General features: G+C 43.7%; 2 protein-coding genes across 4 annotated transcripts in view; both read right to left on the bottom strand.

Moving 5' to 3' along the window:
- The window catches only part of zmp:0000001236 (mastermind-like protein 2), a 51,930-nt gene extending 39,742 nt beyond the window's left edge, over positions 1–12,188 (bottom strand). Inside the window, exon 1 of the mRNA XM_061826635.1 lies at positions 11,270–12,188. Coding sequence (XP_061682619.1) covers positions 11,270–11,641 — 372 coding nt within the window. The 5' untranslated portion in view covers positions 11,642–12,188. The remainder of the gene's footprint in view (positions 1–11,269) is intronic.
- Positions 12,189–14,728: 2,540 nt separating this feature from the next.
- The window catches only part of gab2 (GRB2-associated binding protein 2), a 45,455-nt gene continuing 36,246 nt past the window's right edge, over positions 14,729–23,937 (bottom strand). For 2 of the 3 annotated variants that reach the window (XM_061827557.1, XM_061827555.1), the window contains 8 exons: positions 21,918–22,486; positions 21,039–21,136; positions 20,626–20,905; positions 19,823–19,913; positions 18,430–18,532; positions 18,237–18,359; positions 18,079–18,164; positions 14,729–17,979 (listed from right to left, as the gene is read on the bottom strand). In XM_061827557.1, the coding sequence (XP_061683541.1) occupies positions 17,805–17,979; positions 18,079–18,164; positions 18,237–18,359; positions 18,430–18,532; positions 19,823–19,913; positions 20,626–20,905; positions 21,039–21,136; positions 21,918–22,486 (1,525 nt within the window). In that variant the 3' untranslated portion in view covers positions 14,729–17,804. The remainder of the gene's footprint in view (positions 17,980–18,078; positions 18,165–18,236; positions 18,360–18,429; positions 18,533–19,822; positions 19,914–20,625; positions 20,906–21,038; positions 21,137–21,917; positions 22,487–23,937) is intronic. The other variant, XM_061827558.1, reaches the window with a different exon arrangement.

Below are 23,937 nucleotides of genomic sequence, written 5' to 3'. Positions count from 1 at the left end.
AGACTCCTTTGCCACCCGTGCCCAAATATAGAACCCGACTCAGTTCTGCACCTTTCTCGGTGCTGTATATCTCTCCCTCGTAATTGATGTCACAAGCCAAGATTAATCCTCTAATCTTGATCGTCGACACAAAAGCAGTGCTGATCCCAAATCCAATGTGATGCCATGTTGCCATCTACAGGGATCTTTTTGTCAATACAGTCGCAAACAAACTTGAAGTTTACATACAAGCTGGGGGAAACTTCTTTTCCACATGTACTTGTTGAAAACCCCACTTGACGGATATATTCGTCATTGGCAGTGAACAGTTGGATACCAGTTGACGAATACAAACATCGATGACAGTGAATGAGTTGAAGATAACCACAGCCTTGCATAATACAAATAACCCAAAAAATGAGTGGATATGAATTTCCGGCGTCATCCGTAGGCAACAATACTCCTCTCCTCGGTTATTTATGATTACCGCCAGATTGCACAAAAGAAAGCAAAATTTGCCCTTGTTAGTGCTGCACGGGTTTTAAATGGAGCCCCACGGGCGTGGCTGCTATTGTGCACCTGGACGGCGTGTCCCAGATAACACGGCGCTGTTCCTTGAAGACAGAGCTTCGGCGGCATTTTTTCCTTCCCTTTTTCTTTTCCACTGCCTTCAAAGACAAGCGCAGACATCCCATAGGCTGCTGAATAAAACATGAGCATGTGCTCTGCGGGGTGGTTAGCGAGTGTGGATGGAAAATAGGACTAGCGGAGATAGCGTACAATAAAATCGCAAATGCCTTTTGATTCAACGCCAAATTCTGGGCTGGTCTACAGCGAGTCTGGAAGCTTCCGTGAGTGGTGTCTGCTTCGTATTGGATTGTTTTCAGATGCACCTGTGTCTTTTTTAGAGAGCAACGTCTTTTTTTTTTTTTTTTTTTTTTTTTTTTTTAGGTAATATTTTTTTTAAATGATTCCACAGAAGAAAGAGGGGGTGCAAATGCAAATTGTCCAGTGTGTGAGAGATGGCCCACTTTTACGGATCATTACAATCCAACATGTTGTTGAGGAGGTTGACTTAAGCCTGCTCGATTCCATCACACTTACTCTGGATTTGTCTTTTCCTCCAGAGATGGCCTCACATCTAGTAAGAGTGCACTTTTAGCAGTTTATTCCACGACACAAAAAATCAAATAAAAAAATGTTTACATTTGGAATCAGAATAAATTTAAACTAGTTTCAACTGCACAAAAATTTTAATTAAAACAATCGGGTCAAAAGATGGCGGCACTGTGGATCAGCTGGTAAAGCATTGGCCTCACAGTTCTGAGGTCCCGGGTTCCTATCCTAACGCCAATTGTAAAAAAAAAAAAAAAAAAAAAAAAGGGCATAAAAATGACATTTTGCAACATTTCAACCCAAATTTTAATGACCTATTTCAGAAGAAGGAACTAGGTTGGGTGGCATGGTGGCTCAGCTGGTAATGCATTGGCCTCACAGTTCTGAGGACGTGGGTTGGATCCCGGCTCTGCCTGTGTGGAGTCTGCATGTTCTCCGCGTGCCTGTGTGGCTTTTCTCCGGGCACTCCGGTTCCCTCCCACATCCCAAAAACATGCAACATTAATTGGACACTCTAAATTGCCCCTAGGTGTGATTGTGAGTGCGGCTGTTTGTTTTGATGTGCCCTGTGATTGGCTGGCAACCAGTTCAGGGTGCACCCCGCCTCCTGCCCAATGACAGCTGGGATAGGCTCCAGCACTCCCTGCGACCCTCGTGAGGATAAGCCACAAATAAAATGGATGGATCGATGGGTCTAAAGATGTATTTGAAGATCTCAAAAAGGCTAGTTTTAGGATAACTGGGTGGCTAAATATATATATATATATATATATATATATATATATATACACACACATACACACATTCAAACACATTCACACATTTTTACCAAATAAAACAAAAAAAGCGAGTTGTGAGAAAAAAAATTAAAAAAAATTAAATTACAAATTCACAATGAGTTGATGGGGAAAAAAACAAAACAAAAAAAAAACAAACTTGTATTTAGACCCGAGTCTTGACAAAGATACAATTGACGAAAACCAATTTACATTATTAGGGATAAACAAAAGATCTGCTGTAAAAATTGAAAGGGAGTAAAAATGGTGATTCAAATGTTATACATCCATTAGCTGAGCCGCTTATCCTCACAAGTGTCGTGGGAGTTCGGGAGCCTAACCCAGGTATCTTCGGGCAGGAGGCGGGGCACACCACGATCACAAGGCACATAGAAGGAAACAACCATTCGCACACACAATCACACCTAGGGGCAATTTAGAGTCTTCAATGAATGCATGTTTTTGGGACGTGGGAGGAAACCGGAGTGCCCGGAGAAAAGCCACACAGGCGAGGCCCCCCAATCCTCAAAACGTGAGTGAGGCCAACACTCAAATTCCTTTCAAATTTGATGGCAAAAAAGAATTATACATTTATATAGCTGCATGGTTAAATATGCTGCAGGGTTCACAGCGCCTGAAAAAAGTAGCGGCTCGTCATCTGGAAAATACCGTAAATGCTGTGGTGCACCTTACTTGGCCCGGGGGCCTTGATTTTGACGCATGTGTTGTGAATCACGAAAATGTCAAATCATACGTATGTGACAGGGATTGCTAAAGTAAGCTGCCCTTAAGGAACAAGAATCAACACCAATCAAGCTTCTGGAGTCACGTGACCAGCAGCAATGGACATGATTTTGTGTCGCTAATTTGTTAAGGATGCCAGCATGCTGATGTCATCACAAACAAATAAACGAGAAAAAAAAGTGATTACTCCTTAGAAGGGAACTTCATTTCATGCGCCATTTATCCAGCGGACAGTATCGATTTAGTCTGGCAAAAGTGTGTCCAAAAATCATGGGAACATAACTACTGGACAACAAAACATTAATGCGTACATTAATGACAGTCATTTTTTTTTTTTTTTAAAAGGGCATTAAATGAAGCAAACACTTTACAACCGATTTTGTACTGATAGATGTGCAAATGTTTGGACAATTTCTGCTACAATTTCATGACGACTGACTGATTGTGATGACACCAAAGGCACTTTATAATGACATTGACCTGTCTTTGCTAATGCTAATGCTAATCTGTTTCAAAGAGAAAATGAAAGTAATTTTTTTTCAACCACTGGCCGCTTGCAAGTGAGTATCGATGTTCTTCACGAGAAGTAATAAAACGAAGGCGTTTTGCCCAGAGCGCGTGTCTCCATCACATCTTGGAACTAGCACTAATCCCAAATTGAGAGAGGGGATTAACAGAGGGCTTTGCAGCGGCGTACGCGGGCCTTGTTTTGATGTCTTTTAATCACAGATGCTCGCCTGGAGATAGTCTTAATCCCATCAGGCATTTCGATGGACGCCAGCTGTCAATAAATTTTAAAAAATAAAAATAAAAAGCCCCCGCAGTGCTTCCAGTGTCACTCGAAGGCCACGCCGAGGCAGTCACGAGAGAGTAAATGAAAAAAATCGTTGCCACGGGAGATTGTCTGACAACAGAGATTCCGACAGATGTCAGCCAAGCATAAATGGCAAAGTCGTACCGTAACTGGTGTGTTGACTCAAAAATTGGATTAGTAACTCAATTCACTTGTTTGTCAAACCAATTATCCTCGTTGGCGTATTGAGTGAGCGCCAGGAGCACCTTCGTTCCTCCCCAGGCATTACCAACTGATCGCAGAGCCATCGACCCAAACAGAAGAGATTTTTTTCCATCAGTTAGCAGCATTTTTCCCCACGTAGCATTAATATCAAGCCAAATTCAGACCAAGGTTCTTTGAAAAATACAATGTACAAAAATAGAGCTCAAATTAACTCAGGTAAATTATCACTCACTGCAATTAACTACCTATGACTGCCCAATGCTACATTTTGGACAAGCGTTTGTGTTATATTTATGGTTTGAACCACAGGTGTAAAACTCTAGGCCCGGGGGCCAGATTTGGCCCACCACGTGATTTTATGTGGCCCGCGAAGGCAAATCAGGTTCGTGTACTTCCGTGATTCTCGTTCAAATCAGTATAAAAATTACAAATTGCCATATCATAAATCATAACGTTGAGGTATTGCAAGTGTTTTTACGTTACCAAACATCAACAATAGTTGAGAAAACCCATTACTCTTGACTTCTGATTCCAAAAGTAATTCATAAAATTCAAGTGTCAATATGATGAGGCGATAAACGATTTTTATGGTTTCGCAGTCACAACGCCCCTCTGAGGGAAACCATAACTACAATGTGCCCCACGACAAAAATGAGTTGGACACCCCAGGTTTAAACTATTAAAATATATGAAATTAGAAAAAAAAAAAATTACGGCATCGTTTACTTGCGGTTATTTGATATTCACGGCAGAGCTCGGTCAGCCGGATTACCGCAGTTGACCCCTCCGTACAGGGCACTTAACCACGCCTCCGGAAGTGACGTCACGACACATGTGCTGACGTAAGACAAACAATTCGTAAAAAATGGCAAATACAATACAGTACAATACATTGTTAGACGTTCAGACGCCATGCTTCTGATTTCATTCAAATCAACGATATATTATAGATTCTAAATACAATACATTCTGAACTGAGAGAAATGCCATGCTTCTGATTTCATTCAATCATTCACACGCAGCAATGTTATGCTAGCGAAGAACGTCTCATTCATTTATACGAGACGTGTATTAAAAATCAAATTTAGTCAAACACAGTCTGGTTAAGCTTCGGCCGCGAGCCAGCAAGAAAGCGACACGTTTGTGCAGTCCGATCATCGCTAAATATCGCTTAACAAAGAATAAGTGTGTCAATCGTTCACACGCAGCAGTGTTATGCGAGCGAAGAACGTCTCATTCATTTATACGAGACGTGTATTAAAAATCAAATTTAGGGCATATCTTCGTGGAAACACCGTCTGGTTAAGCTTCGGCCGCGAGCCAGCAAGAAAGCGTCACGTTTGCGCAGTCCGATCATCGCTAAATATCGCTCAACAAAGAATGAGCGTGTCAATTGTTCACACGCTGCAGTCTTATGCTAGCGCAGAACTTCGAATTCATTTATACGAGACATGTATTGAAAATCAAATATAGGGGATACCTTCGTGCAAACATATCTGTTCCGGTTGATATTAGATGGATTTAGTTGATGATGCGGTCTTCCATAAAGTTTGATCCATCGAAGGCATTTTTCGTACTGGGTCTTCGGTTTTGGAAAGGGTACGAATGGAACTCCACCAACTAGCCTTTCAGGATACCTGTCGTCACTATTACAAAGTCTGTGACTACACCTCTGAACCATATTTTTTGTTAAATAACCCAAATACGCGATAAAACGCTTACAAAACGTATACTGGACCATGCAATGTTGTCCGAGAAAATGGCGGGAGCAAAAACGGGCTTTGGTTTATGCAGATCTCTGGCCTCTGATTGGTCAGTGACGCGGATTGCGCAATATCCACAGAGGGGTCAATTGTTTCACTTGACGGCGTCGACCACCAGCAGCTGGTTTCTGCGTTACATCGGTCGTAGCGGGGCTAGCGTGCGTACTTTTCCTAACACAAAGACAGGCGCAAGAGAGGAGGAGAATTTCTTTTTACTCGGTGCTCATTTGCATATTTTGTATCCCCAGCAGGATACATTGGATTTATAGTTGTTGTTTTGAGTACAAAAAAAAAAAAAACATGTGCTCTTGTCCCAATTTGAGTGATTTCTTTTAACAATACTTCAGATCTCAATGTGTGCCAAAAATTGTATCATCTTCTTTTTCCTGATTAACTTAGATTTGAGGAAACTGCACTGGTGTAACGGATGAAACTCCAGACGGTGCCCTACGGGGTACATCGTGATCGGCAAGAGGCCGCCATTTAAAATCTATATTGATTAAAAATATAGGGACTGACCCCTGCTGCAAATCGAAAAAAGGGGGATAACTGACCCCCTGAAATAGGTTTGGCTAAATTAATCATTTACGGCGCACTATGATCCCAAAACACAACTCCTGCTAACAACCCAGACTAAACTCAACTCCATCCAGCAAAGCTCTTAAAAAAGACAAGATGAGTGAGCTCTCATGTTTTGTTTTGTTTTAAATAAAGCAAAGCCTCTAAACAAGCCTCAAACTGAAACACTTTCCCTTGTGGTCTGAGAAGCTTTTTTTTGGTATTCTTATTGTCGTATTCTATGCGGGGCAACATTTTTCTTAACTTTCCTGGAGGCAAATTGTGGGCAGTCAAGGACAGGATCTCACATTCGCCGCAATTGCAAAAAATAAAGAGTTTGCAGGCATGTCGAGTCTCCGTTGGTTGGTTGGTTTTAGGTGGTTCTGTTTGTTTTTTTTTGTTTTTGTTTTTTAGATAAGCCTTTGATTTATAAACAAAAGCTCAGGAATATATTCAAACATCTGACCAATAGCCTCTAATTTCTAATTTCATTCCAATGACTCAAACTTGTCTCAAGCTCTCTTGCATTAAAATTCAAAGCAACAAAGAATGTTCGGAGTCATTTCGCCATCGTATCAGTGATACCTAAGAAAGGTTCTTGTGGTAATTGTTGATTGATTGTTTCAGACCAGTGTGTGACCAGGATGTGCCTCAACGCTGCCGCGGTGCCTGCGCGGACATTCATCAGCGGGCGCAGCGGTCGGTCCGCCGCCGTCGACCCGAGGCCGGCACGCTTCCCGGATCTGTCACCGGGGACGAGAATGGGGGAAACAACAAAAACCTTGCCTCCGAGCGCGCCGACATGTTAATGAGCAGTCAAGGCCTGCTCGACTTTGACGGAACACGCGCAGGAAGCTGCAAACGTGCACGGCTTCAACAAGGCGCTTGTTAAAAACGTCACGATAACAAGGCCGCCTTTGCTTTGCTCCACGTTGCTGCCAACGAACAGTGGAAGTGAACGGAAACAGGACCGGAACACTTTTTATGAGGCATACATTCTTCTTATAACAAATGAAAATAAGTTTTGTTTGTTAGCTCTACGATTGGCTAGCAACCAGTTCGGGTAGTATCCTGCCTCCTGCCCTGAAGATAGCTGGCATAGGCCCCAGGGCTCCCGCAACCTTCGTGAGGATAAGCGGCAAAAAAAAAATCATTGGAAGGATGGAGGAAACATACTGTACAGTAGTTTATTGGTAGCCAGGACACAAAGACAGGGGTGGAATTTAAAAATATATACGTTTGTGGTAAAAATCTTACCCCTTGAGGCGGCACGGTGGATCAGCTGGTAAAGTGTTGGCCTCACAGTTCTGAGGAACCAAGTTCGATCCCCGTTTATGTGGAGTTTGCATGTTATCTCCGTGCCTGCGTAGATTTTCTCCGGGCACCCCGGTTCCCTCCCTCATCCCAAAAACATGCAACATTAATTGGACACTCTAAATTGCCCCTAGGTGTGATTGTGAGTGTGGCTGTTTGTCTCTATGTGCCCTGCAATTGGCTGGCGACCAGTTCAGGGTGGACCCCGCCGTAACACTTTTTATGAGGCATACATTCTTTTTCTAGCAAATGAAAATTAGTTTTGTTTGTTTGTTAGCTCTACGATTGGCTAGCAAACAGTCCGGGTAGTACCCTGCCTCCTGCCTTGAAGATAGCTCGCATAGGCCCCAGCACTCCCCGCGACCCTCGTGAGGATAAGCGGCATAGAAAATGGATGGATGGATCTTTCCCTTTGATTGCAGCTGGGAGGGAGTTTCAGCACCTACAAAGGTTTTTTTTTTTTTTTTTTTTTTTTAAATATTGCACGTGTAATTCTGCTAATAACAATAAATCTCGCTTGTTGGTGCTTGGTGGAGGTAAAACAAAACAAAAATGCAAAAGCATTATGGGAAATCCCTACACGGCTCCTTCCCCGCGCTTCTCAAATTCCCTCCCATAAAATATCCTTTGTTAATCTTCTCTCAACCACCGCTCAAGTCGAGTGTGGCTGCTCCCATAATCCTTTGCACCCGCTCACCATCTCCAGTGTGAACAGTCGATACTTGCATACGGCAAAAAAAAAAAAGCCTGCAAGCCGTTATTTGTTTTGTACAAATAAATTATTGTAGAAATTGCGTGCGAACCCCAGAGAGGTGACGTTGCCCTCAAATGCTTCATGGGGAAATTCAAATTTCTAAAATGGACAGCACTAAATAGACTGATGCGGATTCATAAAATCTCTCCATGAATGAGGAAAATTTAGAAAAATTGTTTCTTCGATGAACTGTAAATTTCAAAGATGAAACATTTTCAGTTGAGAAATGTGAAAGGTGGTAGTCGACAAATGTCTTAAATTGAAAGATTTGGTGTGAAAACGTAATCAAAGATGTAAATCATACGAAAAAAGAACTTTCCTCTGGAATAAAACACAGTATGTTAGGAGGGCAAATCAAAACTTTATGGAATCGATTATCCTATACTTGCGGTATTTCATTGAGTACGAGAAATTCCTCCACCCTCACATAAACTTCATTGTTATGATTTTTTTAAAACTTCTAACAGGCATTATATTCTCACTTATAACGGCTGGAATTATTTCCCTAAAGCCCCACTGACATGAAATTCCTGATTTTTAGTATGTTTTTAATTTAAAAAAAAAAAAAAAAAAAAAAGGCAGCCAGAATGGACCCATCCATTTTTTCCACCACAAAATATGATTTTGACGTATTTGGCTTTTTGGAACTCCCGCCATGAAAATCCTCTCGAAGGATTTGTTTTGGAGAAGAAGCAGGAAGTGACGTTAACAGCAGGAGTGGCCTCATGTGTTTGTACTAATTTTACCTCCGGGAAGGTAGCTCGTTGTTCCTTCGTGTTAGCCAAAATGCCGGCTCGTTGTATTTATTGCTGGATATTGTTTGAATACTGTGGAGGATGGATTTACTCTTCATGCGTTTCCCAAAGATCCGGTTCGTCATGAAAAATGGATTGCACAGGTGCAAAGGACGAGAGCTTTGTGGGTTTCAAATGACAGGCAGGTACTAAAAAAAAAATAATAAATAGTTGGGGTGGGACGTAATCCTCTCAGAACGCAACAAAAGAGCCACGTATGTAAGTCAGGGGTGCTAAATCTGTTAATAAGAAGTGATCCGCATATCATCTAAATATGCCCCGAAACGATAATGTAATATTTCCCCGGTCACTTTACTCGATTGTGAGATGTTCATTTCTTCGAAAACAGCTTCCGTGTCAGAAGGGGCGTCGGAAAAAAATCTGACAATCTCTTCTGTTCCTCTCCAATACCAGGTGCCACAGCGTGTTTTCAATGGCGAATGTCCTGATGTGACGTCTGCTGATGACGTTGCAGGCAATATGGCTACCACTTCGATGTCGAGTGAGCCTTCTGCAACTTTGCGCATGGATGACACGCTCTCTGCTCATTTATTTTTTCATATAGACATTGAAGTCAATAATGTTATGTGTATTTTTCATTACAATATCTATTTCACAATGTTTTAGGGATGTCATTGGGGCTTTAAACTGTATGTGTTGGTACTGAGTGTATGGTATAAACTCTATAGACATTGAGACAACAAAATCCATTTTGGATAAATGTTACCATTCGTGAGTAGCATTAGAGCCCGAGCAATTACAACTTTGTTAAAAAAGTACCTTTTATCGCAGTTATAAATCATGTTATTCCCTCTAATAGTATCTCAAAATCACATAGAGAGGCTCTGTTGTCTTTGACAAAGTTGATCGGTGGCCTGTAATGCAGCGTCAGTCTGCAAATAACGACCCTGTGAAACATTGGTTCTGTGGCGCAAACACGGTTCCAGAACTTTTTTCCCCATTTCTTTTAATTTTGGTCCCAGCGGAGCTTCGAGGCATAAATTCTGGGTCGACCTATTTTTGAAGTCGACTTGGCAGAGTTATTCAACCCCCCCCAACCTTCGTATTTGTAATGCTGTAGTGCAAAACTACCAAATGAAACGGCGACAAGGGGCCCTGTGCCGTTGTCGACTTTTTGTTAAAAACATTAACCTCCACACCACGCATGCCAGCGGCTCATTTCCTGCCTGCTCGCGCATCTTTTGCTCCGTTCATCACTTTTTCACACGCACGCAGAACGTGATAATGATGCTGCCTGACCTCATTCAGACAAAACATGGCGGGATGCTGAGGTGCCTCCCGTCATCTTCCTGAAAGAGCAACAATCCCCTTATCGGACGAAAAAGTGCTGCACTGTTGGAAAAACATTTGTTTCCAACAGCAGGAGAACACTGGCCATGTTTTAGATGCGTTCTCTTTGACTCTTAAAAGCGTTTAATGTCGTGGCGATCAAACCGAGGTCAAAAGAGTTAAACTCTCAAAAGATCTTTTGAGAATTTAAAGGAAGTGATCAATTCTTTCCGAAATGTCAATCAGTTGAAACGTTCCAAATGGTGGTTGCTATTTGGAATACCTGGTGAGAAATGTGGAAGGAGGAAGTAAATATTAAAGTATAAATAATAATAATGTCTTTTTTTTAGCATTTTCTGCAAATATTTTTTTCACCTAAATGCTGCAAATTAGCAAACAAATTTTTCTTATTTCAGTAACACTGCCAATATTGTCCGTTTTATCACAGCAATTAAAGAGCTTTTGTAAATGTGCAGAGTCGCAAAATATATAATATTTAAAATAAAAAATGTGGGGCTGGTAGGTATTTGTGATACACAGACTAGAAAAACACAAATTTTCTCATTGTGTATGCAAACCAAAGCACAAATTTGCCTGAGGAAAGTCTATTAGCTTAATGCTAACACACAATGCAAAACACCATTGATGGGCTAACAATACTAACAGTAACAAGATTCAAACATTCTACAGCAGGTATTCGGCGTCCCATCATTAAATCTACATTATGTCCTCGTCACAAAATACTAATTTTGCATGAAATCGTGTCACTTTAAACATTCCATGAACTTCCCGTATGTCGTAAGGTCATGTGTAAGTTGTCAGTGTTGTATATTTCATGAAATACACACATATTACCAAAAGTGCTGCTTTGAGAGTTGGACAACGAAGGTTTGGGGGATGGGGGGGGGTGTCTTGAAACGGATGAACGGCGTTGCCATTCATTTCAATGGAGAAAGACGATTTGAGACAGGCGTGAACACAGAACAAATTCAACTCGTAAGTCGAGGCAGCACCGAATAAGGATCTTTTCTTTTGAATCTGTCCGTAAATTGATTTTTTTTTTTCCCTGCGTTTGAAAAGTCATCTTAGTCAGGCAAGAGTTGATTCGCGCACAGGTCGACACGTGACGCACTTGCAAAGCGGTCGATGCACGCAGGACTCACCGCGATCCGCGTGGACATCTTGTGGTCCCCCTCCGCGCCCCCGCGCTCTCCGTACTCCGGGGGCGGCTGGCCGGCAGCCCCGCGGCCGCCCTTGCTCCTGCGCGCCCCGGCGGCCGTGGCCGTGGCCTGCCCCCGCTGCTGCGCGACGTCGAGCAGCCGCAGCGTCCTCTCCTGCTCCCGGTCCGCCCTCTCGGCCTGGCCGCGGAGGTAGCGCTCCTCGCAGGTGGAGTGGTGCCGCCTGCACAGCTCGATCCGGGCGCGGAGGCGCTCCACGATGGCGCTGTGGAGCTGCGGCACCGCCGAGCCTCTGCCGACGGCCAGCATGGGTGTGAAGGCGCCGGCGGCGGACTGAGCCGGGGACGCCTCTCCCATCCGGGGCGAAGGGGCTCCAGCTAGCTGGGCTTGGCTTGGAAGGAAACCTCGGTGGTGTGGGTTGGGGGGGGGGGGTCAGGTTTTGGGGGTGTGGGTGATGGGGGGGGGGGGTCACTTCGTTACGATCCCATGTGGGGTGGAGGGGGGGGGGGATGCTGGAAAATGGCACTAAAGTGGCTTTAAAGTGTGATAAAGACACGCAAAACGGGCTAAAAGTCACGCGATTAATCACCTCGCTCCGGGCTGCTCTACTCTCATTAAAACGAATTAATCCACTTCCGGATTCAATTAATTCGTCGTTGACATCTTTTCCACGCACCGTCACATGTTCCTCACTGGGTCACCCAAAAAAACCTTCGCGGTGGGGAGGAACAAAAAAAAAACAACAACCCCACAATACATCCACAGAGCGTTTCTCGTTCCTGGTCTTCCCTGCGCGGCGTTGTCGTGGATTGAGAATTTGAGATCCTTCTCAAACGGTCCATTGACAGCAGCCGTGCAAGTTGCCTGCGTGCGTGCGCGTGCGTGAGCCAACAGAGTCGCATTGTGCTCCGGCGTGACGCGCGCGCACGACGGAGCGGCTGGGACCGCCTCTTGCGCCCTCTGCCGGACGCCATCGGAACCGCGAGGGGAATTTGACTCGTCAGCAAGGAGAGAAAAAGTACACGATTGAAAAATTGGAGGCTCCAAAGTTATCAAAAGATCAAATTTAAACTAGAAAATTAACATACGTAATCGTTCGCATCGTATGATAACAATCTTATACAGTTATTATACATAAATACTTTGGGGCTGCAGCTATCGAATATTTTAGTATTCAGGGATTCAAAGCAAAATGCCATACAAATTTGCAAGAGCCAATCAGATTGCTCCGTGCTGTGTCCTATCAAAACCCCTCCTCATTGTGCTGTGATTGGTCATCCGGTGATGTCAAAATTTGGAATTCTGCACTGTGATTGGCCAAATCTGCATTTTGGGTTCATCTTAAATTTTCACCAACTTTTTGGGACTAATGTACGTAAACACATTGATCAAATCGACCAGTTTTTCAATAATAATAATAATGGTAATTGAGGGTGAAATTTCTCAGTTTTGTCTGGTTCTTTTTTTAACGTAAGATTAAGAAATTAACATAACCTGGAGAATTTTCCCCAAAAATTAATTTTTTTATATTTTATGATGTAAATGTTGGTAGCACGTGATGAGGATTTTTTTCATTTTAAAAATTGTACGTGATTATTTTTTTGCCATTGTATGTTATTATATTATTGCCAATTTACATATTAATCAATTTTCATTGCATAAAATGACATTGACGATTATCCCCGCAATTTACGAACCACACCAACTCATTTACAGTGAAATTATATTCTGCAACCACAAAGTTGCTTTTGACATGATACTGACCCATTTATCATCATTTATGAAAAAATTTTTACTTTTTTTACGTAAAACACTGAAGATCCAAAACAAACAGAAGTATAAAATATTATTTAAAAACTGATTTTATTTTATAAACTTAATGTCTGCCCTTTTGTGTACTAAAGAAACAGGAGGGATACAAAATTAACACCATTTTATCTAGTATCCATACTAATAAATGCACATGAAATGGGAAAAAAACGAAATAAAGGTTTATATCTGTCTATAGGGACTTATGGACTGTATGTAAAAGAATTGCATTAATTGGACACTCTAAATTGGCCGTGGGTGTGATTGTGAGCACGGCTGTTTGTCTCTATGTGTCCTGCGATTGGCTGGCAACCAGTTCAGAGTGTATCCCGCCTCCTGCCCGTTGACAGCTGGGACCTTTGTGAGGATACGCGGCTAAGAAAATGGATGGATGGATGCAAGCAAAGGAATTGACGCACCAACGTTGAATCAACAGAAAAACGCCATAATCAAATACTTTTCAAAGGCAAGTACTTCAGTTTTCAGTAATAAACGTTATTTGATTCAGAATTTTTTTTTTTTAAGAATGATAGAGTCACTTATGGTGACACACACGCCTGCTTTTGGTACGGGCAGCGTGGGATCGATTCCCGCTCAGCGACGGCGTCGATTATTGCCCTGCGACTGACTGGCGACCAGTTCAGGGCGTAGTCCGCCTTTCGCCCGAAACTAGCTGGGATAGGCTCCGGCTTTCCCGTGATCCTTGTGAGGATAAGGGGCTTGGATACTGGATGGATGGATAATTAATGGGCGGTTTGTGTTGTGTGAGTCTGTGAGGTCTTGTTAAAAGAAATGTGGCACCACATGGTTGACTTGTCAATTTATTCTACATCCACAGTTTACAGGAATAACAAAGTCTCCGTGAGCTGGCTTTTCTTCTCTCGTATTGCTCGACACCCTCCCGACACGGCCACTCACTTAACTGGACACCTCGTCGATCGGGCACACCTGCGCCATCGAGTCGTGAGATCCATATTCAGTTTTTATCCATCCAAAAATGTCCTTATAACGTCAACAGTGTGAATCTTGTATGGTTTTCTTTTGAGAGCTGTTGAGAATATTTTGGCTGCTTACAGGAGAGTCAAAATGGGGGAAAAAAAGTACCGTTCACAGCTGCAATGATGAACACTTACATTCTGAATTTGCACCAGTTTGAGGTTAAAAAATTGTATTTTTTGTATTCATTTTGATAAAATAAGCCTCGTTGAAACTTTACCAATTTCTTCCCTTGGTAGAACCTCTGCAGTCGAAGTCGGGGAAACCAAGGTAACTCACTCACTCACTCACTCACTCACTCACTCACTCACTCACTCACTCACTCACTCACTCGTAAACTCCCTTGCTCGGTCAGTCAGTCACTTACTCACTCACTCACTTGGTCGGTCACTTACTCATTCATTCACTCACGCACTAACTCACTCACTCACTGGGTCACTCACTCACTCGGTCACTCACTCACTCACTCACTAGGTTACTCACTCACTCACTCAATCAATCACTCGCTCACTCCCTTGCTTGGTCAGTCACTCACTCACTCACTCACTCATTCCCTCGGTCACTCACTCACTCGGTCGGTCACTCACTCACTCATTTGGTCACTCACTCACTCACTCTCACTCACTCACTCCTCACTCACTCACTCGTTCACTCACACACTCACTGGGTCACTCACGCACTCACTCACTCACTCGGTCGGTCACTCACTCACTCGGTCGGTCACTCACTCACTCATTTGGTCACTCACTCACTCGGTCACTGACGCACTCACTCATTCCCTCGGTCACTCACTCACTCGGTCGGTCACTCACTCACTCATTTGGTCACTCACTCACTCGGTCACTGACGCACTCACTCACTCGTTCACTCACACACTCACTGGGTCACTCATGCACTCACTCACTCACTCACTCACTCACTCACTCACTCACTCACTCACTCACTCACTCACTCACTCACTCGGTCGGTCACACATGCACTCACTCACTCACTCACTCACTGTGCCAGTGACATATAGTGAGAGGCGGAACAATGAAATGGTTTGATTTCGTGCCATTTTTGGTCGATTTGAGTGCTGTTCTGTGAGTTTTTCTCCTGCTTTTAGTGATTGTTATTGGACGGGATCTCTTTTTCAATGGCCCAAGTGTACCTAACAATGTGACCGGCGGCCGCAGAGAGCGACGCCAGGCGCGGGGGGGTGCAATAAATTAATAAATTAACACACAAACGTATGAGCGGCCCGCGAACGCTTTTACAGTAGGAGCAATACCAGTGGTTAAAAAAATGAAACAATCATGAACAACAAACATCATCATGTCTACAAGTACAGTACGTGGTTCTCCCCACCATCGTGACGCCACACGCTAGCACGATCACAGTCTAAACACGACACGCACGCGCGGCTGGCTCATTTGGCGGATTCTAAATGACATCAGGAGCGGCGGCCATTTCGTTTTCCTTCAGTCTGTTTTTTTTCTTTTCCTTTTTCTGCTCGCTCTGCATGCAAATTGCCAGGCTGCCCGCATTTTCTTTTTTTTTTTTCTCCAAATGGAATATAAACAAATGCACACTGTAAGAAACATAAAGCTTCATTTTGCCTCCCTCCCTGATTGGAAAATTACAAAGTAGTATTGAGGCCACAGTGAAAAAAAAAATGTAAGAAAAATAACAATAAAAGGTGGCAGTTTTAATCTTTCCAGAATAAAATTTTAGACTTTTTCAAAAATGAAAAATTTGATTTTTTTTAAATAAATTATTATATTCTGAAGTTGTAATATTACAAGAAAAATTGGACATATAGTTGAAAAAAAAAAGGTTTGGGGATTTTAAAAATTGCATTAAAGTCATAATAATAGTAATATATTTTCAAGATTAATTAAATATTATGTGAATGAAGTCACACATATTTTTAGATTAATCAGATTTTTTTTTTTTAGAATAAAGTAGTATACGTTCCCTCAAATTTCTATATCTTAAGACATTGAAGTCATACATTATGAGAGTGATATATAGTATTTAGTCATATTACAATACTGAAGTTATACATCTGCAAGAAAAACATCATATTTTCATGATTCAAGTAGTAAAATTATAAAAAATAGAGTTGCACATTTTTGAGAAAAAAAAGTTTTCTTTTCAAGATTTAACTCGTATTTTTAAGAAGAAAGTCATATAGTTGCAGGGTTAAAGTTAATCTATTAGAATAAATTCCATACTCATGATAAAGTAATAACACGACAATAATATATTTGGAAATAATTATGTTTTTTGAACCCAAAAAATGACATTACAAAAAAATGAATCTTTCAAAATATATAACTTCTACACCATAAAATCGCAATCAAAATATTCTTCATTGGCCAAAACACAAAATTAATTTGTCTCCGGCAGTTAGATGACTTTATCTCATAGTGTCATTTTTTTCACTTCTTCTTTTCAGTGTGGCTCTTATACTCTTTAGTAGATTATACTGTACTTGATTGGGAGTAAAAAATGAAAATATTTTTTAAAAATATATAAAAAGCAGTAAAAATGGTAGAAAAATCATGAGGAGGCATGTCAGTGGACGCCGGCAAAAAAAAAAAAAAAAAAAAAAAGGGGTGGGGGGGCCTCCAGTGGTCCCGGCCCACCAACTCAAAATACATGGACTCGTCCTTGAATGCGGCAAAAAGAGCAATCAAAGGCATCTCAATACTAGACTTCCTCGTGTCAGGCTTATTTAAACGCGATGGACGGACGCGGCCGTTATCTTTCGTGAGTGCACTTAATCAAGCGCCGGACTTGGAAAGCGAAAAGGAGCGGCCATCTTGGTAGGGTCAGTGCACGCGACGCGGGGGCACCTGAGACGCTCACTGTCGACTCGATCGACTCCTTTCAGGCCCGCTTCGAGGCCTTCAGCTTCGGCTTGAAACAGAAACGGAGACGTCGAGCTCGTACCCACAAAAACGGTTACGGAGGAACCTCTAAAGTTTCAAAGTACTATTTTGAATTCAACCCAAAACTTGGAATGGTTTTAATGTTGGTCTCGTGAAATGTTTGGAATTCTGCGAAAAAGTACGAGTCTCTTTTAAGTGACCAAAGTGTTGGAAAATAGCTCAGAATCTGGTGACGGCATCAAATATTGTCTGCTTCCAAACGCTTCTTTTTATATTTTGTCAGAGCTGTTTGCTATTATTTTTATGCCAACATAGCCCCGGTTTATAGAAAAGTTTTACTTGGTGTCAATGAAGTCTTAAATTGATACATTTCCATGGAGAACCTAACACAAAGAGCTAAATTTAGCCTGGGTTGTTCATAAAAAATACGAAAAGTCTTGGGAGCGTGTGCATCTAGACAACCACTCCGGGTGCATTTTTTTTTTCCTCCAAAATTAAATAATTTTATTGTACAGCAAATGCTGCAAGATGTATTTGAAGAAGGTAGTTTGTGATAAAATTATGGTTTTGACTTTGAATATAGAGAGCCTTTTTGGGGAGGAGTCTTTTACAGTTTTTCGCCATTCACGGCAGGGCTCGGGGTTTTACTGTACCCTGCTCAGCGCAAGGAAAAAAATTTTGTCATTTCTCAGGAGGGATAATATTTGGTCCATAGATGGTTAATAAAAAAAAAAAAAAAAAAAAAGAAAACGTTTTGACTCATGGCAGAAAACAGGCATAAATACAAGTAAAGTTATGGCTGCTTTGTGGTCCAAAAAGTTCAAGACCCCCCAACCCTCTTACAAATGGACACGTGACTTGTACTCAGTGTCAAGACTTGACCCCTTTGGAGGGCTCAGCAGACTGGCGCACGTCGGTCCACTCTTGCATGGTGCTCTGCAGCGCCTGTGTCTTCTCCTTATCCACCAGGACGTAGTCCACCTTCTCGTCAGACGTCGCAGAGGACGTCGACGGCTGCCGAGCGACGAAAACACAAAAGTGACGATGAACGAGCCATGTGGGATTTAGGTCTTTTTTTTTTTTTTTTTAAATGACTTTTTACAAGAAGCTTACTAGTAAGAGTAGAGCCACTGTCGGTGATGCGCTTTTTGGAATGTGACGTTTTTCGAAAGACGATGCAATCCGCATTGATATGCCGTCTATATTGAGTAGGATTTGTGTACAAATTCCTAAACTCGTGTAAATCCAAATGTACAATCAAAGGAGTTTACCTTTCTATGCGCGGAGGGCGAGCCGGGCTGGAAATCCAGCGCCAGGTAGTCAACGTTGCCGCTCTTGCGAAGGGCCGGGCTGCCGGTCCCGCTCACGGCCGGCGAGGTCGACGCCGGGTTCTGCTGCAGTGAGAGCGGGGCCGTCAATACGAAACGCCGCTTGAGCCCCCCTACCCCCTCCTCCGGTACTCACCATGGCCACGTAGTTCTCCTCGCTGTCTGCGGAGTCGGTGCTGGTGATGCTTTGCGTGGAAATGGGTCGACAGCGATGCGAGGACGCCGAGTTTGCGGGGGGCCTGAGGCAAAACACGTCGGGCGGTGGGATGGTTACGTTCGGGCCTCAGGCGTGAAAAAAAAAAAATTAAAAAAATGCAGCAGCAATCTGTGCTTGTGTGTGTGTGTAGATTGTGTATGTGTTTGTGTGCGTGCGCATGCCTGTGTGGGTTTTAGAAAGAGATCAGGTGAATGTTTGTGTGAGGGAATGCAAGACTGTATCTCTTTATATGTGTGTATGTAAGTACCTGTGTGTATTCTAAATTGCGCCTCGGTGTGATTGTGAGTGCAACTTTCTGTCTCTATGTGCCCTGCGAATGGCTGGCAACCAGTTTAGGGTGGACCCCGCCTCCTCCGTTGACAGCTGGGATAGGCTCCGGCACTCCCGTGACCCTTGTGAGGATAAGCGGCAAAAGGAAATGGATGGATGGATGGATGGATGGATTGTGTATGTGTACGGCTGTGTGTGTTTTAGAAAGAGATCATGTGAATGTGTATGTGTGCGCGCGTGTGTGTGTGTGTGTGAGAGAGAGACAGAGAGAGAGAGTGAATACAAGACTGTTTATCTCTTGACATGTGCGTATGTAAGTACCTGTGTGTATTGCGGATGTGTGTATATATTAGTGTACATATGTTTGAGATAAAATGTATGTGTAAAAGAGTGTGTGTGTTTGTGTATATTTGTGCTTTTGTTTGTATTTATGTGTGTGTGTGTGTGTAATGTGCATGTGTTTGTGAGTGTGTATATGAATCTGTATGCCTAATTTTTGTGTGTGTGTTTGTGTGTCTGCATGTAGAGAACGTGTAGTATGTGTGTGCTTGTAAGTACAATTGTGGTAGAATGTCATATTTATCCATCCATCCGTTTTCTTTTCCGCTTATCCTCACGAGGGTTGCGGGGAATGCTGGAGCCTATCCCAGCTGTCAACGGGCAGGAGGCAGGATACACCTTGAACTGATTGGCAGCCAATCGCAGGGCACATAGAGACAGACAGCCACACTCACAATCACACCTAGGGGCAATTTAGAGTGTCCAATTAATGTTGCATGTTTTTTGGGATGTGGGAGGAAACCGGAGTGCCCGGACAAAAACCTACGCAGACATGGGGGGAACATGCAAACTCCACACAGGGAGGTATCAAACCCGGCACCTCAGAACCGTGAGGGCAACGCTTTCCAGCTGAGCCCCCAAGTGTTTGTTTACATCTGTGTGTTTGTGTATAAACGTGAGTGTGTGTGATTGAGTGTCTGTATGCGAGTGTCAGTCTGTGTGGAGTGTGTCTATTTGTGCGTTGCGGTTGTACGGGACTCACATGTGCCGCGTCCAGGAAATGGTGACCGGGCTCTTAAACGGCAGCTCGTCGATGAAGCCGTTGTTTTTGAGATCCAGCGGTGTGGGCTTGGCTGCGGAACACAAAGGCGCACCGTCACCACCGTTTTAACGGACAGCGCGCTCCCACCGGCGCTTTGCACTGGTCGGCAAAAAGGGTTCACGGTTCGAAGCCGCGCCAGATGAGTGAGTTCGAGTCTATCAAATCGGAATGACGACTCAATCTGCTTTTATGTTAACAAACACATATATTAAGGTTTGTTAAACACAAAGACATCTTTTATATTTGCCCCCCCAAAAAATCAATTAGGTTAATGTAATTGTTCGTGTATAAAGCTCCCCCTCAAAATCTTTAAAAGTGAATAGTGCGTATTATACATATAGTAATAGGTATCAGTATAGTAATAATTAGTAAAACAATTTTCACAGTAAAATGAGGTAAATAAATAGATACAGCTTTTAGAACAGGCATTAAATAGTTTTAAAGCTGTAGTGTTAAAACTAACCACTAGGGTGAGCCACAATATTAAATACATTGCCAAAGAACATGTTAAACTCGCTATTAATAATATTACGGATCTGAATTTAATAGAAAAATAAATGGAGAGGGTCTCCACGAACCTATATTGCATATCAATACTGTATATTAATGAATATAAAGTCAGATGTGCACATTCTAAAAGGAAGAAAGCTTTGCTTGATTTTTGGGCTGAGCATTATATTATATTATCAATTATTATTCCATTATAATTTATTATATAATGGCTCAATCTTGTCATCACTCACGCTTCCTGTTGGGCTTGAGGTTGCGATTGATGGGCGGCGGCGTGATGTCGCTGAGGCGTCCCGGCCGCTGGCACAGGGAGGCGCCGCTCCCCTTGCGGGCGGGCAACGTGGCCGAGAAGCCCGGGAAGTCAAAGTGGTGCGGCCCGGGGCTCATCGGGATGTACGCGTTCTTTGGACTGTCCGCCAGGGCCGCGCTGAGCGGCGACGAGCCGGGGTTCATGGGCACGTAGTTGTCGTCCGAGTTGCCGCTGTCCGAGCGGGTCAGGGGGGTCCTGGTTCTCTGCGGTCGGGGGGGAACGGGTTGAGTCGAGTGCTCGGGAGCAGTAATAAACCAACCAGCGAGTCGTATTCTAAGACATACCACTGTTTGTTCAACATCACTTGAGACCAACGCGTCGGACGTGCTGACTTACCAGGTACGAGCTGAAGCCGTCGTTGACGGACTCCATAGACTGGCCCGAGTTGCTGAAATGGATCGGACGCTGATGGGTGCTCGTTTCAAACGACGAGCCTGCGAGGAATAATAGACAACGAATCCACAACTGTTTGCCATTCACTATTCACCAATTCGCATTTAGCTATGGAACCCATCTACAAACAGCAATTCGTATTTTGTGTGCACGTTCGCAAAAACACTAAGATCCCACAAGATGGCGCCAAAGCCTCATTTCAACAAATAATACAATTTTAACCATAATCACATCTTTATCAGACGTCATCTATGTGGACGATTGTGGAATGCACTCCCCCTCCCCCTTTCTTGTATTGTAAAATGTTTCCAATTTCATATTTTAACCTCAAAGTATCGAGCCATCCATTTTCTTCGCCGCCTATCCTCACGAGGGTCGCGCAGAGTGCTGGAGCCTATCCCAGCTGGCAACGGGCAGGAGGCGGGGTACACCCTGAACTGGTTACCAGCGAATCACAGGGCACATGGAGACAAACAGCCACACTCACAATCACACCTAGGGGCAATTTAGAGTATCCAATTAATGTTGCATGTTTTTGGGGTGTGGGAGGAAACCGGAGTGCCCGGAGGAAACCCACAGGCACGGGGAGAACATGCAAAGTCCACACAGACACGTCTGGGATTGAACCCAGGACCTCAGAACTGTGAGGCCAACGCTTAACCAGCTGCTCCACCGTGCCGCCAACCTCAAGTCATTCTATTGAGATTTGATGGATCTGTTTTTTTTTTTTTTCTTGCACTCATTTTGTAATGTTTATGAGCCCCCCACCTGCGTCATTTGAATAAAAAAATGTAACATGATCCACTACAGCATCAGCAGTACCTCTGTGCAGCCTGATGTTCTCCACGGCGGGCAGCGTATTCCTTCTGGGGATGACCGACACGGCGGCGGAAGCGTCACCATTCTGGCTCCCTAGCGAGTGCGGACTCCCCCACTGCCCATCCGAGCCGGGCTTGGGCGGCCTGGGCGGGGGCGCGCAGGACGATTCCGAGCTGGAGGGAGTCAACGAGTTGTGGTTCTTATCGAACGTCCGCGGTATTTGGTAGAAGGAACCGGGCGGGGTGGGGAGGTCGTAGTTGTCGGCGGGCCGGTCGCTGGCGAGGGCGTTGCAGGGCGTCTGGAAGGTGTACACCTCCTCGTTCTCCAGGTCCAGTTCGGAAGGAGCGCCGTGGGCCTCGTAGCCCCGGGGCAGCACGTAGCAGGCCTCCTGAGGGGAGTCGTCGGACGCGGCCGGCGGGTGCAGCTTTCCGGGCTTGGGGAGGCTGTAGAACCCGTGCAGCTGAGCGCCCATCCCGTTCAGGCAGTGCGAGAAGCCGTGCGACAGCTTCTGGACGGCCGAGTCGCTGCCCATGAAGACGTTGCTTCTCGTGGCCTGAGAGAAGCTGGCGCTCCTGCGACGGAAAAACAGTAGTACAAAAATGTTTTTAAAAATTGTAGGTACAATAAAGACTGAATCTTCTTTGACCTTCTCAAACATACGAACAATGTTAGAGTGAGGTGAAGTCTTTAATGCTCATTACTCATAAAATATCATTTTATCACGTATATTACAAAAATATTCTTATAATACTATGATTTTTGTCGCTAAACCTCCAATGGTAGAGTACAGTTAAAAACAATTGAAGTTTGAAATTCTTGCAGTTGCCCCGCCGGCCAGCGGAAGGAGCCATAGAACTGCCACAGGGCAGCACGAAAATTGTGACGATCATTTCAACGGAGTGTATGTTTTGCGGGCTGCTCATGGAGATGAAGAGATATGTATGCGGTACACATAAAGCGGACCACGCCTCTGTTCAACCTTGAGCTCAAGTTCAACCTGTTTGACTTGGGGTCACCTCCCGTCACAACAATAACGATTTCGACGCCGGTCGTCCGTCATTGCAAAACGATTAACATCGACATAATGCTTTGCAGGCTGACGTGGATGAAGGGGACGGGGACTGGGGAGGGGGGGCTTGATATCGTTGAACTCATCCAGGGAGTGATGGGAATGAATGACGCATGAAGAGAAGGCTTCTTTTGTGTGTGTGATGCTGATGAAATGGACGGCGAGCTTCTCCTTTTTTCCCCCCGACTCAGCAGATTTATGCGCACGTAGCGGGGCGGCGAGGGCCATTGTGCTTCAGGGTGGGTGGACGTTGGTGGCGGGGGGACGGGGGGGACGGGGGGCGCAAATGTATAGCAAAGCAGAGGCCTCATCGATCATCCCCTGCTCAGCGGCAAGGTTGTTGTTCTCGTTATCGATAAACACTTTTGGGTCCTGGAAGCTAAGGCGCATCTTGATGATTAAGATGTGGTGAAAAGTTGCATTTGTATTTCATAAAAACAGCGCTAAAAGGAACTGTTGCTCCCAAGGTCCCCCTACAGTTATGAAATGTAATTGTCTGACAATTTGAAATGAACACAGTTTAACGGACGTGTTTTTATGCGACATTTACATAGTTGGGAGCATAATGATGCTAATTGCTAATAGACCTCCTCTGTGTTAGCTGTGACTGTTACTCACAGACATTTATTTCTCCCACACTGAAAATGACTAATATTATATTATAATAATTATATATAAAATATAATTATAGAAATATAATAATATTATATTAATAAAATGACTAAGATTGCTACAGTTTACTGAGTCAATTATAATAGTTGTGAAACTGTTTTTTGATGATGTCTGTGTGATTTTTTATTTTTAAACTTGACTTCAGCCCGGGTTCTACCTTTGGCCATGCTACAATAAGGGATCCTGGTTAAAGTAAGCCGCCAAATACAAAATACTTTATTGCGGGGAGAAGTAGCAGCTAAAATGCACCAGTGTAGTCACTTTCTGGTTCAATAGATACTT

This window comes from Syngnathoides biaculeatus, chromosome 8, assembly GCF_019802595.1.
Source record: "Syngnathoides biaculeatus isolate LvHL_M chromosome 8, ASM1980259v1, whole genome shotgun sequence".
In the NCBI taxonomy this organism is placed as follows: domain Eukaryota; kingdom Metazoa; phylum Chordata; class Actinopteri; order Syngnathiformes; family Syngnathidae; genus Syngnathoides; species Syngnathoides biaculeatus.
This window is presented reverse-complemented; position numbering and strand designations above follow the sequence as displayed.